The sequence below is a fragment of the Amblyraja radiata genome, chromosome 42, assembly GCF_010909765.2.
Source record: "Amblyraja radiata isolate CabotCenter1 chromosome 42, sAmbRad1.1.pri, whole genome shotgun sequence".
Lineage (NCBI taxonomy): Eukaryota > Metazoa > Chordata > Chondrichthyes > Rajiformes > Rajidae > Amblyraja > Amblyraja radiata.
The window spans coordinates 445,822-462,624 of record NC_045997.1 but is presented as its reverse complement, the minus strand read 5'-3'; the positions used below and the strand labels follow the sequence as shown (position 1 = coordinate 462,624).

Sequence of the window (16,803 nt, the reverse complement as noted above, 5' to 3'; positions counted from 1 at the left end):
TTCCTCTCAGCGGGACAAGCAGCATCTCTGGAGTGAAAGGATGGGTGACGTTTCCGGTTGAGATTGAAGAGGGTCTCGACACGAAACATTGCCCATTCCTTCCATCATTTTGTGTCAACCTAAACAGCGCCTATCTACGTGGCGGTGTGCCAGCAGGCTGGAGGAGCAGGTAAAGGCTTGGCCACAGACGGGCAGATGGAGGGTACCGGTGTGGACTCGCCGGTGCTCCAGCAGGTGGTCAAGGCGGGTGAAGCCCTTACCACAGGACGAGCAGGGGAAGGGTACGCCGGTGCTGTCACTGACTGGACATGTGGGTGAAACCCTTGCCACACTCAGCACACACAAAGGGTCTCTCTCTGGTGTGTATCCTCTGGTGCTCCCGCAGCCCCCGTGCTCTCTTGTAACGCTTCCCGCAGTGGGAGCAGCCGCTCGCCGGCGTGGGTCCGCTGGTGCTGCCGCAACCCCCGCGAGCTGTCAAACGACTCACCACAGTACGGGCAGTCGTAGGGCTGGCCACTGGTGTGCACGTGCTGGTGAGACAGGGCGTGGGAGGCCATGGCAAAGCCCTCTCCACACATTGAGCTGGGGAAGGGACGGTTGCCGGCGTGCACCCGCTGGTGGGAGCGCAGCCCGGAGGAGCGGGTGAAGCCCTTGCCGCACTGGGCGCAGGTGTAGGAGCGCTCGTCGGTGTGGCTGCGCTGGTGCTCCAGCAGATGATGTGACTCGGTGAAGACCTTGCCGCACTGGGCGCAGTTGTAGGGGCGCTCGCCGGTGTGGCTGCGCTGGTGGTTCAGCAGATAGGAGGAGCGGCTGAAGTCCTTGCCGCACAGGGCACAGGTGTAAGGGCGCTCGCCAGTGTGGCTGCGCTGGTGCACAAGCAGGATGCTGGACTGGGAAAAGCACTTGCCGCAGTGGCTGCAGGTGTAGGGGCGCTCGCCAGTGTGGATGCGCTGGTGCTCCAGCAGGATGTCGGAGCGGGCGAAGCCCTTGCCACAGTCATTGCAGGTGTAGGGCCGCTCCCCGGTGTGGATGCGCTGGTGGGACAGCAGATGATGTGACTGGGTGAAGCCCTTGCCGCACTGAACACAGGTGTAGGGACGCTCGCCGGTGTGGATGCGCTTGTGCTTCAGCAGGTTGCTGGAGCTGGAGAAGTCCTTGCCGCAGTCGCTGCAGGTGTAGGGCTGCTTCCCGTTGTGTACACGCCTGTGCACCTTCAGGTCCTGCGACGACTTGAAGCCTTTGCCGCAGTCGGAGCACGTAAAGGGCCGTTTACTGCTGTGCACCCGCCTGTGCTCCCGCAGCCGCGATATCCGGGCGAAGCTCTTGCCGCAGGTGGGGCAGCCATAGGGCTTCTCGCCCGTGTGCAGCTGCTGGTGCAGCTTCAGGTGTTGCGCCATCTTGAAGTCTTTGCCGCACTCCGAACAGTCGAAGGGGCGTTCTCCTGTGTGAACCCGCCGGTGGATCTCCAGAGAGCTCGGGTACTGCCAGGCCTTCCCACACACTTCACACTCATAACGCTTCTCCTTGTGCCCCGCCATGTGGCCCTCCACTGAAGCTCAGCCCCTCAAAGCTCAGTCCACACACCAAACAGATGGGGGGGACTCACCGGCACCTTGGCCGCCCTCAATGGCCGCTCACATCTCCGTCTCTCCGCCCACAGCAACAGCTCCTAAACCCTGCAGAAGGGGAACACAGAGGGTCAACAAGCTGGCAAACAGGATATTACTGGCACATATTGGAAGCGTTTATGGTGGAAGAAACCGTTATATAATTCAGCGCGGCACAGTGGCTGCTGCCTCACTGCCAGAGACCCGGGTTCAATCCTGACTATGTGGAGTTTGTATGTTCTCCCCTTGACCAGCGTGGGTTTTTACTCTGGGTGCTCCAGCGTTTCCTCCAACATTTCAAAGACGTACAGGGTGATTGCTGGTCGGCGCGGACTCCGTGGGCCGAAAGACCTGTTTCCGCACTATGTCTCTGAACTAAACTGAACCAAACAAGGGTCTCAACCCAAAATGTCGCCCATTCATTCTCTCCACAGATACTGCCTGTCTCACTGTATTATTCCAGCACTTTGTGTCTATCTTCTCCACAGATGCTGCCTGTCTCATTGAATTACTCCAGCACTTTGTGTCTACCTTCTCCACAGATGCTGCCTGACCTGCTGAGTTAATCCAGCATTTTGTCATAGATTCATAGAGTGATACAGCGTTGGAAAGAGGCCCTTCGGCCCAAATTGTACCCGCACTCCTAGATCCCTCGGCTTCACACATTCCCCCAGCGCCCCGCCATTCGCAGTGAAGATCCAGCCCTGGTTTGACTTCCTAAACTGCAAAACCCTCCCCACCCCCAAACAATGTGACCTCCTCCTTGTGGCTCCCTGCCCCTTACCCCTGCCGCTTCCTGGTCCTTACCACCCTGCTCCCTCCCCTTCCTCTCCACCCCGAACAATGTGAACCCCCACCAGGCTCACAACCCCCTTCCTTGACTCACTTGACCTCTCTCCCCCCCAGTTCCCTGCCCTCCCCCTACATCCCCTCGGCACCAAACCCACTCCACCTTGAATCCCTCCCCCCTCCCTTTGCTGTTTCCCCCTGCTACTCACTTCACCCCTTTTCCAACCCCAGCCTCTCACCCCTCTCCTCCCTGCCCCCTCACTCTACATTCTCTCTCTCTCCATCCCTCCTCACCCTCTCTCCCTCTCCCCTTATTCCTGCCCCTCTCAGCCTCCCACTCTGATATCTCTCTTCTCATCTCTCCCCCACTCTCCTCTCTCTACTGACTCTCCCCACTCTATCTCTCTGTCTCTCCCTGTCTCTTTCTCCCAGTCCCGGCCACTGTGCGTTTCCCGGTACGGGTCGGAGACTGGACCCGCCCCCGATCCACAGCGCCGCCGCGCCCGCCCTGATCCTCCGGTGCATCTCACCGTGCCCGGCCCTGGTACTCACGGCTCATCCCCCCTGGAGGACCGTCCCGGAGGACCACCACCTCGCGCGTGCGCCCGGCCGCCTGGAGATAGAGCGCGGGTGGACAGAGACGGAAGCGAATGCGCAGCGCCGGGCCTCAGCCCGGAAATGACGTCACGGCCGTACTGCCATCCACCAGCGGTGATGTGGGCGGGCGGTGACGGTGGCGCATGCGCAGCGCCACTATGATGGATCCACCCACCCCGGTTCAATCCCCACTCCGGGGGCTGTCTTGTCTGTTCTCCCCGTCACTTTCAGCGTAATACATCCACATCCAGAATATTAGCATTTGATAGAGGGAAGGGGGGGGTGGGGGGAGCGTTTCTTGGTCCTCCAAAATATTCCAAATGGAATTTAAACTGCAGGTGGTGGAGGACTTAAGCCAGAAAGGGTTTTTGGAAAGTAAGAGAAATTTAGTTGCATCTGGTTGGGTAACTATGGTAGGGTGAGGATTTTTCCATGCTTTAATTGCGCGGGGGAAGAACGAATTGCTGTACACATCTGTCTTGGTAGCTGGAATCTCAAATTGGATCGAATGCCCTTGTCTGCTCCTAATTGGTTTGGGTTTGGTGTAGGTTTTGTAATCTATGTCGAGCTGACCATTTAACATTTTGTAAAAATAGGTCAAACGGTGAGCTTCACGTCTGTCTTGGAGAGGGTTCCACCCCAGTGAATTCAGAAGTTTGGTAACACTTGCTTCTCTCTCATCGGTGTTAGTAACAAATTGAGCTGCCTGTCTTTGGACACGTTCGATGGAAGAAATGTGTTTATTTGTGTATGGACCCCATGTTGCAACCGCGAAGTCCAAATGAAGTCTAACGAGGGTGAAGTATAGCTTCTCTTTGACAGAAGTTGAACAATGATGAAAGTTGCGGCTCAGAAAATTTAGGACACCTGTTGCTTTCACCTTGATGAGTCTGACCATTCCAACACAGATCATTCTGCAATTTGATGCCAAGATAGGAACATAGAAAATAGGTGCAGGAGTAGGCCATTCGGCCCTTCGAGCCGGCACCGCCATTCAATATGATCATGGCTGATCATCCAACTCAGTATCCTGTACCTGCCTTCTCTCCATACCCCCTGATCCCATTAGCCACAAGGGCCACATCTAACTCCCTCTTAAATATAGCCCATGAACTGGCCTCAACTACCTTCTGTGGCAGAGAATTCCACAGATTCACCACTCTCTGCGTAATAAATGATTTTCTCATCTCGGTCCTAAAAGACTTCCCTCTTATCCTTAAACTGTGACCCCTTGTTTTGAACTTCCCCAACATCGGGAATAATCTTCCTGCATCTAGCCTGTCCAACCCCTTAAGAATTTTGTACGTTTCTATAAGATCCCCCCTCAATCTTCTAAATTCTAGCGAGTACAAGCCGAGTGTATCCAGTCTTTCTTCATATGAAAGTCCTGCCATCCCAGGAATCAGTCTGGTGAACCTTGACTGTACTCCATCTATGGCAAGAATGTCTTTCCTCAGATTAGGAGAATTAAAACTGTACTCAATACTCCAGGTGTGGTCTCACCAAGACCCTGTACAACTGCAGTAGAACCTCCCTGCTCTGACACTCAAATCCTTTTGCTATGAATGCTAACATACCATTTGTTTCTTCATTGCCTGCTGCACCTGCATGCGTACTTTCAATGACTGGTGTACCATGACACCCAGGTCTCGCTGCATCTCCCCTTTTCGTAATCGGCCACCATTCAGATAATATTCTACTTTCCTGTTTTTGCCACCAAAGTGGATAACCTCACATTTATCCACATTATACTGCATCTGCCATGCATTTGCCCACTCAAGCAACCTATCCAAGTCACCTTGCAGTCCCCTAGCATCCTCCTCACAGCTAACACTGCCCCCCAGCTTTGTGGCAACCGCAAACTAGGAGATGTTGCATTGAATTCCCTCATCCAGATCATTAATATATATTGTAAATAGCTGGGCTCCCAGCACTGAGCCTTGCGGTACCCCACTAGTCACTGCCTGCCATTCTGAAAAGGACCCGTTTACTCCTACTCTTTGCTTCCTGTCTGCCAGCCAGTTCTCTCTCCACATCAATACTGAACCCCCAATACTGTGTGCTTTAAGTTTGCATATTAATCTCTTATGTGGGACCTTGTCGAAAGCCTTCTGAAAGTCCAGATATAACACATCCACTGGTTCTCCCTTATCCACTCTACTAGTTACATCCTCGAAAAATTCTATAAGATTCGTCAGACATGATTTACCTTTCATAAATCCATGCTGACTTTGTCCAATGAATTCACTACTTTCCAAATGTGCTGCTATCCCATCTTTAATAACTGACTCCAGCATTTTCCCCATTACCGACGAAAGACTAACTGGTCTGTAATTCCCCGTTTTCTCTCCCTCCTTTTTTAAAAAGTGGGGTTGCATTAGCTACCCTCCAATCCTCAGGAACTACTCCAGAATCTAAAGAGTTTTGAAAAATGATCACTAATGCATCCACTATTTCTGGGGCTACTTCCTTAAGTACTCTGGGATGCAGCCTATCTGGCCCTGGGGATTTATCGGCCTTTAATCCATTCAATTTACCTAACACTACTTCCCGGCTAAACTGGATTTCACTCAGTTCCTCCATCTCATTTGACCCCCGGTCCCTTGCTATTTCCGGCAGATTATTTATCTCTTCCTTCGTGAAGACAGAACCAAAGTAGTTATTCAATTGGTCTGCCATGTCCTTGTTCCCCATGATCAAGTCACCTGTTTCTGACTGCAAGGGCTCTACATTTGTTTTAACTAATCTTTTCTTCTTCACATATCTAAAAACTTTTGCAGTCAGTTTTTATGTTCTATGCCAGTTTTCTTTCATAATCTATTTTCCCTTTCCTTATTAAGCCCGTTGTCCTCCTCTGCTGGACTGAATTTCTCCCAGTCCCCAGGTAGGCTACTTTTTCTGGCTAATTTGTATGCTTCATCTTTTGTTTTGATACTATCCCTGATTTCCCTTGTTATCCACAGATGCACTACCTTCTCTGATTTATTTTTTTGCCAAACTGGGATGAACAATTGTTGTAGTTCATCCATGCAGTCTTTAAATGCCTTCCATTGCATATTTACCGTCAACCCTTTAAGAATCAATTGCCAGTCTATCTTGGCCAATTCACATCTCATACCCTCAAAGTCACCTTTCTTTAAGTTCAGGACCCGTTTCTGAATTAACAATGTCACTCTCCATCCTAATGAAGAACTCAACCATATTATGGCCACTCTTGCCCAAGGAGCCACGCACAAGACTGCTAACTAATCCTTCCTCATTACTCAATACCCAGTCTAGAATAGCCTGCTCTCTCGTTGGATCCTCTACATGTTGGTTTAGAAAACTATCCCGCATACATTCCAAGAAATCCTCTTCCTCAGCACCCCTGCCAATCTATATGTAGATTGAAGTCACCCATTATAACTGTTTTACCTTGGTTACCAAAGATACTTGGTTTGTTTGGATTCACCAAGGGTGGCACCAAGTATATTGTAAGATGTTTCGCCCGGATTCCTCTTTCTGGTGACACGTATGGTTTCACATTTGGAAGGGTTGAACTGCATGCCCCATTGTTGTGACCACTCAACCATTGTATCGAGATCCTTTTGGAGAGGGGGAGGGAGGTGGATGTGGAGAGAGGGTGGGGGAGAGAGGGGGGGGGGGGGAAGAGGGAGTGGGGGAAGGGGGAATTCCGTAGAAAGGGAGGGGGCAGAGAGGGAGGGGGTAGCGAGGAAGGGGGGGAAGAGAGGGTGGGGGGGCAGAGAGGGAGGGGGCAGAGAGGAAGGGGGGCAGAGATGGATAGAAACATAGAAAATAGGTGCAGGAGTAGGCCATTCGGCCCTTCAAGCCTGCATCGCCATTCAATATGATCATGGCTGATCATCCAACTCAGTATCCGGTACCTGCCTTCTCTCCATACCCCCTGATCGTTTTAGCCACAAGGGCCACATCTAACCCCCTCTTAAATATAGCCAATGAACTGGCCTCAACTACCCTCTGTGGCAGAGAGTTCCAGAGATTCACCACTCTCTGTGTGAAAAACGTTTTTCTCATCTCGGTCCTAAAGGATTTCCCCCTTATCCTTAAGCTGTGACCCTATGTCCTGGACTTCCCCAACATCGGGAACAAGCTTCCTGCATCTAGCCTGTCCAACCCTTTAAGAATTTTGTGAGTTTCTATAAAATACCCCCTCAATCTCCTAAATTCTCATGAGTATAAGCCGAGTCTATGCAGTCTTTCTTCATATGAAAGTCCTGACATCCCAGGAATCTGTCTGTTGAACCTTCTCTGCACTCCCTCTATGGCAATAATGTCTTTGCTCAGATTTGGAGACCGAAACTGTACGCAATACTCCAGGTGAGGTCTCACCAAGATCTTGTACAACTGCAGTAGAACCTCCCTGCTCCTATACTCAAATCCTTTTGCTATGAAAGCTAACACACCATTCGCTTTCTTCATTGCCTGCTGCACCTGCATGCCCACTTTCAGTGACTGGTGTACCATGACACCCAGGTCTTGTTGCATTTCCTCTTTTCCTAATCGGCCACCATTTAGATAATAGTCTGCTTTCCTGTTTTTGCTACCAAAGTGGATAACCTCACATTTATCCACATTATACTGCATCTGCCAAACATTTGCCCACTCACCCAACCTATCCAAGTCACCTTGCAGTCTCCAAGCATCCTCCTCACAGCTAATACTGACCCCCAGCTTAGTGTCATCCGCAAACTTGAAGATGTTGCCTTCAATTCCCTCATCCAGATCATTAATATATATTGTAAATAGCTGGGGTCCCAGCACTGAGCCTTGCGGTACCCCACTAGTCACTGCCTGCCATTGTGAAAAGGACCCGTTTACTCCTACTCTCTGCTTCCTGTTTGCCACCAGTTCTCTATCCACATCAATACTGAGCCCCCAATACCGTGTGCTTTAAGTTTGTATACTAATTTCTTATGTGGGACCTTGTTGAAAGCCTTCTGAAAGTCCAGATACAACACATCCACTGGTTCTTCCTTATCCACTCTACTAGTTACATCCTCAAAAAATTATATAAGATTCGTCAGACATGATTTACCTTTTGTAAATCCATGCTGACCTTGTCCAATGATTTCACCACTTTCCAAATGTGCTGCAATCCCATCTTTGATAACTGACTCTAGCAGTTTCCCCACTACCGATGTTAGACTAACTGGTCTGTAATTCCCCGTTTTCTCTCTCCCTCCCTTCTTTAAAAGTGGGGTTACGTTAGCTACCCACCAATCCTCAGGAACTACTCCAGAATCTAAAGAGTTTTGAAAAATAATCACTAATGCATCCACTATTTCTGGAGCTTTAAGTACTCTGGGATGCAGCCTATCTGGCTCTGGGGATTTATCGGCCTTTAATCCATTCAATTTACCCAACACCACTTCCCGACTAACCTGGATTTCACTCAGTTCCTCCATCTCATTTGACCCGCAGTCCCCTGCTATGTCCAGCAGATTATTTATGTCTTCCTTAGTGAAGATGGAACTAAAGTGGTTATTCAATTGGTCTGCCATGTCCTTGGGCTCCAGGATCAATTCACCCGTTTCTGACTGCAAGGGACCTACATTTGTTTTAACTAAACTCTTTATCTTCACGTATCTATAAAAACGTTTGCAGTCAGTTTTTACATTCCCTGCCAGTTTTTTTTCATAATCTATTTTCCCATTCCTAATTAAGCCCTTTGCTCTCCTCTGCTGGTCTCTGAATTTCTCCCAGTCCTCTGGTATGCTGCTTTTTCTGGCTAATTTGTACGCTTCATCTTTTGCTTTGATACTATCCCTGATTTCCCTTGTTATCCACGGATGCACTACCTTCCCTAGTTTATTCTTTTGCCAAACTGGGATGAACATTTTTTGTAGTTCATCTATGCAGTCGTTAAATGCCTTCCATTGCATATCCACCGTGAACCCTTTTAGAATTAGTTGCCAGTCAATCTTGGCCAATTCACGTCTCATACCCTCAAGGTTACCTTTCTTTAAGTTCAGAACCATTGTTTCTGAATTAACAATGTCACTCTCCATCCTTATGAAGAACTCAACCATATTATGGTCATTCTTGCCCAAGGGGGAACGCACAACAAGACTGCTAACTAACCCTTCCTCATTACTCAATACCCAGTCTAGAATAGCCTGCTCTCTCGTTGGTTCCTGTACATGTTGGTTTAGAAAACTATCCCGCATACATTCCAAGAAATCCTCTTCCTCAGCACCCTTGCCAATTTGATTCACCCAATCTATATGTAGATTGAAGTCACCCATTATAACAGCTTTACCTTTGTTGCACACATTTGTAATTTCCTGTTTGATGCAGCATCCTGTTTGGATGGGGGGCGGAGAGTCGGGGGACAGAGGATGGGCCCTCTCCCCCCTTCTCCTGCACATCTCCATCAACTCCTCCACGCCCCTCTTCTCCCCCCTCCATCCACCCACCCTCCTCCCTTCACCCCCCTCTCTCACACCCCCGCTCCTCTCTCTTTCTCTGCCTCAGGGAGGGGGTAGAGAGGGAGGGGGAGTGAGTAGAGACAGCACCTACCGAAGTCGTAGAGCAGAAACCTCCCCATCAGGCGGTGGGATCGAGCTAGGCTGCAGCGGGCGGCGTTGACCAGAGCGAGGCCGCAGCGCTCTGAGGACCTTGAAAACAGCGGATGTCCGGCAGCGCACTCACCAGGAGCTTTCTGAATTCATGAGGTAAATCACTGCTGTAATGTGAAAAAATGTCTCCGTTACTACATCGGGTTTTCGAGGAGATAGGACTGAAAACCAAACAACCAAACAAACAGACTCTCTGCATCTCTCTCTTTTTTTTGCATCTTTCTGTCTGTCTCTGTCTGCATCACTTGTTTCTCTCTCTCTCTCACTCTCTCTCCCCCATGTGTGTGTGTCTCTCTCTCCCTCCCACTCTCCCCTGTCTCTCCCTCTCTCTCTGCATCTCTCTCTCTCTCACTATCTTTCACTCTCTCTCTTTCTCTCTCTCTCTCTCTCTCTCTCTCTCTCTCTCTCTCTCTCTCTCCCTCTCTCTCCCTCTGTCTGCCTTTCTCTCCGTCTCTCTCTCTTCTGCATCTCCCTATGCATTTCTGACTGTCTGTCTCCCACTGTCTCTCGCTCTCGCTCTCTCCGTCTCCCTCTGTCTCTCTTCCCTCCCTCTCTGTCTCTCACTGCATCTCTCCCTCTCTGCATCTCTGTCTCTCTCTCTCTCTCTCTCTCTCTCTTTCCCTTCCTGTCTCTCTCTCTTTCTCTCTCTGTCACTCTCTCTCTCTGCCTGTCTTACTCTCTCCGTGTCTGTCTCTCCAGCGACTCTCTCTCCTGTGTCTCTCTATGTCGCACTCTCTCTGTTTCTCACTCTGTCTCTCACTCTTGTCCCTCTCTCTCGCTCTGTCTCTCTATCTCCCTCCGTTTCTCTCTCTCTGTCTCCCTCTCCGCATCTCTCTCTGTCTGTCTCTCTCTCTTTTTCTCTCTCTTTGCATCTCTTCCTCTGTCTCTGCCTCTCAATCTCTCTCTCGTTGTCTCTCTGCCTCTCACTTTTTCTCACTGTCTCTCTATCTGTCTCTATCTGTCTGTCTCTCTCTGTCTCTCTCTCTCTCTCTATCTGCATCTCTCTCTCTCTGTCTGTCTCTCTCTGTATCCCTCTCTGTCTCATTCTGTATCCCTTTCTGTCTCTCTCTGTTTCTGTCTCACTATTTCTCCCTCAGTCTCTCTCTTTCCCTGTCTCTCTCCTGTGTCTCTCCCTCTCTGCGTCTCTCTCTGTATCTGCATCTCCGTCTATCTCTCTCTCTCCCCTGTGTGGGTCTCTCGGCATCTTTCTATCAGTCTGTCTGTCTGTCTCTCTCTCTCTTCCCCTCCCTCTCTCTTTTTCTCTCTCTCTGTCTGTCACCCCCTCTGCATTTCTGTCTGTCTGTCTCTCTCTGCCTCTCACTCTCTATTTTCCTCCCTCTCTCTGTGTAGAAACATAGAAACATAGAAATTAGGTGCAGGAGTAGGCCATTCGGCCCTTCGAGCCTGCACCGCCATTCAATATGATCATGGCTGATCATCCAACTCAGTATCCCGTACCTGCCTTCTCTCCATACCCTCTGATCCCCTTAGCCACAAGGGCCACATCTAACTCCCTCTTAAATATAGCCAATGAACTGGCCTCGACTACCCTCTGTGGCAGAGAGTTCCAGAGATTCACCACTCTGTGTGAAAAAAGTTCTTCTCATCTCGGTTTTAAAGGATTTCTCCCTTATCCTTAAGCTGTGACCCCTTGTCCTGGACTTCCCCGACATCGGGAGCAATCTTCCTGCATCTAGCCTGTCCAACCCCTTAAAAATGTTATAATTTTCTATAAGATCCCCTCTCAATCTCCTAAATTCTAGAGTATAAACCAAGTCTATCCAGTCTTTCTTCATAAGACAGTCCTGACATCCCAGGAATCAGTCTGGTGAACATTCTCTGTACTCCCTCTATGGCAATAATGTCCTTCCTCAGATTTGGAGACCAAAACTGTACGCAATACTCCAGGTGTGGTCTCACCAAGACCCTGTACAACTGCAGTAGAACCTCTTTGCTCCTATACTCAAATCCTTTTGCTATGAAAGCTAACATACCATTCGCTTTCTTCACTGCCTGCTGCACCTGCATGCCTACTTTCAATGACTGGTGTACCATGACACCCAGGTCTCGCTGCATCTCCCCTTTTCCTAGTCGGCCACCATTTAGATAATAGTCTGCTTTCCTGTTTTTGCCACCAAAATGGATAACCTCACATTTATCCACATTATACTGCATCTGCCAAACATTTGCCCACTCACCCAGCCTATCCAAGTCACCTTGCAGTCTCCTAGCGTCCTCCTCACAGCTAACACTGCCCCCCAGCTTAGTGTCATCCGCAAACTTGGAGATATTACCTTCAATTCCCTCATCCAGATCATTAATATATATTGTAAATAGCTGGGGTCCCAGCACTGAGCCTTGCGGTACCCCACTAGTCACTGCCTGCCATTGTGAAAAGGACCCGTTTACTCCTACTCTTTGCTTCCTGTTTGACATCCAGTTCTCTATCCACATCAATACTGAACCCCCAATGCCGTGTGCTTTAAGTTTGTATACTAATCTCTTATGTGGGACCTTGTCGAAAGCCTTCTGGAAGTCCAGATACACCACATCCACTGGTTCTCCCCTATCCACGCTACTAGTTACATCCTCGAAAAATTCTATAAGATTCGTCAGACATGATTTACCTTTTGTAAATCCATGCTGACTTTGTCCAATGATTTCACCACTTTCCAAATGTGCTGCTATCCCATCTTTAATAACTGACTCTAGCAGTTTCCCCACTACCGATGTTAGACTAACTGGTCTGTAATTCCCCGTTTTCTCTCTCCCTCCCTTCTTAAAAGGTGGGGTTACGTTTGCTACCCGCCAATCCTCAGGAACTACTGCAGAATCTAAAGAGTTTTGAAAGATTATTACTAATGCATCCACTATTTCTGGAGCTACTTCCTTAAGTAAACTGGGATGCAGCCTATCTGGCCCTGGGGATTTATCGGCCTTTAATCCATTCAATTTACCCAACACCATTTCTCGGCTAACCTGGATTTCACTCAATTCCTCCAACTCCTTTGACCCGCGGTCCCCTGCTATTTCCGGCAGATTATTTATGTCTTCCTTAGTGAAGACGGAACCAAAGTAGTTATTCAATTGGTCCGCCATATCCTTGTTCCCCATGATCAACTCACCTGTTTCTGACTGCAAGGGACCAACATTTGTTCTAACTAATCTCTTTCTTTTCACATATCTATAAAAACTTTTGCAGTCAGTTTTTATGTTCCCTGCCAGTTTTCTTTCATAATCTATTTTTCCTTTCCTAATTAAGCCCTTTGTCCTCCTCTGCTGGTCTCTGAATTTCTCCCAGTCCTCTGGTATGCTGCTTTTTCTGGCTAATTTGTACGCATCATCCTTCGCTTTGATACTATCCCTGATTTCCCTTGTTATCCACGGATGTACTACCTTCCCTGATTTATTCTTTTGCCAAACTGGGATGAACAATTTTTGTAGTTCATCCATGCAGTCTTTAAATGTCTTCCATTCCATATCCACCGTCAACCCTTTTAGAATTAATTGCCAGTCAATCTTGGCCAATTCACGTCTCATACCCTCAAAGTTACCTTTCTTTAAGTTCAGAACCATTGTTTCTGAATTAACAATGTCGCTCTCCATCCTAATGAAGAACTCAACCATATTATGGTCACTCTTGCCCAAGGGGGCACGTACAACAAGACTGCTAACTAACCCTTCCTCATTACTCAATACCCAGTCTAAAATAGCCTGCTCTCTCGTTGGTTCCTCTACATGTTGATTTAGATAACTATCCCGCATACATTCCAAGAAATCCTCTTCCTCAGCACCCCTGCCAATTTGATTCACCCAATCTATATGTAGATTGAAGTCACCCATTATAACGGTTTTGCCTTTGTCGCACGCATTTCTAATTTCCTGTTTGATACCATCTCCAACTTCACTACTACTGTTAGGTGGCCTGTACACAACACCCACCAGCGTTTTCTGCCCCTTAGTGTTTCGCAGCTCTACCCATACCGATTCCACATCCTCCAAACTAATGTCCTTCCTTTCCATTGCGTTAACTCCTCTCTAATCAGCAACGCTACCCCACCTCCTTTTCCTTTCTCTCTATCGCTCCTGAATATTGAATATCCCTGGATGTTCAGCTCCCAGCCTTGGTCACCCTGGAGCCATGTCTCCGTGATCCCAACTATATCATAGTCATTAATAGCTATCTGCACATTCAACTCATCCACCTTATTACGAATGCTCCTTGCATTGAGACACAAAGCCTTCAGGCTTGTTTTTACAACACTCTTACCCCTTATACAATTATGTTGAAAAGTGGCCCTTTTTGATTTTTGCTCTGGTTTTGTCTGCCTGCCACTTTTACTTTTCACCTTGCTACCTATTGCTTCTACCCTCATTTTACACCCCTCTGTCTCTACGCTCACACATTTAAGAAACCCTTTCCCTTTAACTCCATCCTCCACTATCCCATTCGACACCCCACCCCCTTATTCAGTTTAAAACCACCCGTGTAGCAGTGGCAAACCTGCCTGCCAGAATGCTGGTCCCACACCTGTTAAGATGCAATCCGTCCCTTTTGTACAGTTCCCCATTACCCCAAAACAGATCCCAGTGATCTAAGAATCTAAATTCCTGCCCCGTGCACCAGTTCCTCAGCAATACGTTCAGGTCCCGTATCTCCCTGTTCCTGCTCTCGCCAGCACGAAGAACTGGAAGCAAACCGGAGATAACAACCCTGGAGGTCCTGCTTTTCAGCATTTTTCCGAGCTCTCTAAAGTCACGCTGCAGAATATTCATCCCCTTCTTTCCGACATCGTTTGTGCCGACATGCACTACCACTTCCGGATGTTCACCTTCGCCCTTGAGGATTTTCTGCACTCTGTCCGTGATATCCTGGATCCTGGCCCCAGGAAGGCAGCACACCATCCTCGCATCCCGTCTGTTGCCGCAGAAACCCCTGTCCGTACCTCTCACAATGGAGTCTCCCACTACAATGGCGTTGCCTGCCTTAGGCCTTTTTGGTTTTGGCTCAACAGCCCTATTCGCATCACAAGCCAGTCCGCCGCCCAGTGTAAACACCTCTTCTGTCCCGACAGCTTCTAAGTGGGTGAACCTGTTCACAAGAGGTACAACACCCGGGGACGTTGGCATTGCATGCTTCCCACCCGTTCTCACTGTCTCCCACCTTCTCTCTTCCAGTACCTTAGGTGTAACAATCGTACTGTAGGGCTTGTCGTAACTACTCCGTTTCTCGGACGAACCGGAGGTCATCCACTTGCTACTCCAGTTCCCCAACACGGCCCTTCAGGAGCTCTACCTGGATGCACTTCTCGCATTTGTAGCAGCCAGAGGCACCAGCGGTGTCCTTGACCTCCCAAATACTGCAAGCATCGCACTGAATCAGCTTGCCTGACATCTCCTTCTTTCGTCTCTACCTCTCAAGCATATTGCGTGGTCTCCTCTCCGAAGACTCTCGAGCCAAAGACTTATACTTTACTCACAGGGCACTTCCCTCACAAGGCCGCTCACTCACTGCCGCTCGCTAAGAGGCGTCTTGCTTAAATTGACTGATAAATTACCTGATTTACCAATTTACAAACCAAATTCCTCAGTTTTCCCAGCACTGACACTTCTCTCCTCCCACTTGGGCTAGAGCCAATCAGTCGTATCTCTTGCTTATCTCCTGCTGCTGTTGGTCCCAAAGCTACAGCAGTTCTGAGTAACGTCTGCCTGTCCTTGGCCCCTACTTTAACTGTTTTCACCCCTCTGACTCACTTCTCTCCTCCCACTTGGGCTAGAGCCAATCAGTCGTATCTCTTGCTCTGTCTGTCTGTCTGTCTCTCTCTCTCGTCTCTCCCTCTCTGCATCTGTTTGTCCCCCCCCCTCTCTCTCTCTCTCTCTCTCTGCGTCTCTCATTCTGTCTCTCTCTCTCTTTCTGCATCTTTCTCTCTCTGTCTGCATCACTTGTCCCTCTCTCGCTGTCTCTCACTCTCTCTCTCCCCGTGCGTCTCTCTCTCTCTCTCCCCTGTCTCTCCCGCTATCTCTGCATCTCTGTCTCTCACTCTCTGTCCCTCTCTCTGCATATCTTTCTCCAGGCCTCTCTCAATCTCTCTCTCTTTTTCTCCCTCTCACTCTCTCTCGGTCTAAGTCTCTTTCTGCCTGTCTCTCTTTCTCTCTCTCCCTCTGTCTGTCTCTCGCTCTCTGCCTCTCACTATGTCTCTCTTTCCCTCCCTCTCTTTTTCTCTGTATCTCTCTCTCTTTCCCTCTTTCTTCTGTGTCTCTCCCTCTGCATCTCCCTCTCTGCATTTCTCTGTCTCGTTGTCTGTCTCTCGCTCTCTCTTTCCCTCCCTCTCTGTCTCTCTCCTGTGTGTCTCTCACTGCATCTCTCCCTCTCTGCATTTATGTCCCTCTATATCCCTCCCCCCCTCTCTCTCTCCATCTCCACCAGGGTAAGGAGTGAAGACAGGTACAGGATACTGAGTTGGATGATCAGCCATGATCATATTGAATGGTGGGGCCAAGGAAAGAGCGTTCATGTCGCAGCCCTGTTTCAACCAATCTTTCCACCACCACGCACAAGAAGCACAAGAAGCGCAAGACAGACACCATTGGGCAGATGCCGAGAAGTGTGCTCAGCTCTGGCTGAACAACTTCTAATCTTGTGTGTGGACTCGATAAGAAGAAGAATATTGAATGGTGAAAGGTGCCGGCTCGAAGGGCCGAATGGCGTCTACTCCTGCACCTATTGTCTATGTTTCTGTCTCTCTCTGTTTCTCACTCTCGCTGTTTCTCTCTGTCTCTCTTTCCGTCACTCTCTCTCTGCATCTCTCTCTCTCCCGTGTGCCTCTCTCTGCTTTTCTCTCTGTCTGTCTGTCTCTCTCTCTGTCTCCTGTGTCAACCCCTCTCTGCTTTTCTCTCTGTCGGTCTGTCTGTCTGTCTCTCTCTCTGTCTGTCTCTCTCGTGTCTCTCATTCGCTGCATCTCCCTCTGTCTGTCTGGTTGTTTCTCTCTCTGTCTCTCTCTCTCTGCATCTTTATCTCTCTCTCCATCTTTCTCTCACCAGGGTCCGGGGTCTCAGCGCCATTGTCTTTATGTGTCTCTCACTGCATCTCTCCCTCTCTGCATTTCTGTCTCTCTATCTCTGTCTCTCCATCTCCACCAGGGTCCGGGGTCTCCATCAGCGCCGGCTCGTCTCCATCTTGTTCCCGCTCCAACCGCCAACCCCGCACTCTC

At 49.2% G+C, this 16,803-nt stretch overlaps 1 protein-coding gene across 1 annotated transcript; it reads right to left on the bottom strand.

Annotated features, from left to right (window-relative positions):
- Positions 1 to 295: 295 nt before the first annotated feature.
- On the bottom strand, positions 296 to 16,778 carry LOC116967957 (zinc finger protein OZF-like). The gene is made up of 4 exons (XM_033014593.1): positions 16,631 to 16,778; positions 9,534 to 9,699; positions 346 to 1,676; positions 296 to 302 (listed from the first exon to the last, which is right to left on the bottom strand). The coding sequence occupies exons 3-4, from the start codon at positions 1,536 to 1,538 to the stop codon at positions 296 to 298; spliced, it is 1,200 nt and encodes a 399-aa protein (XP_032870484.1). The 5' UTR covers positions 1,539 to 1,676; positions 9,534 to 9,699; positions 16,631 to 16,778.
- Between the last annotated feature and the right edge of the window lie 25 nt (positions 16,779 to 16,803).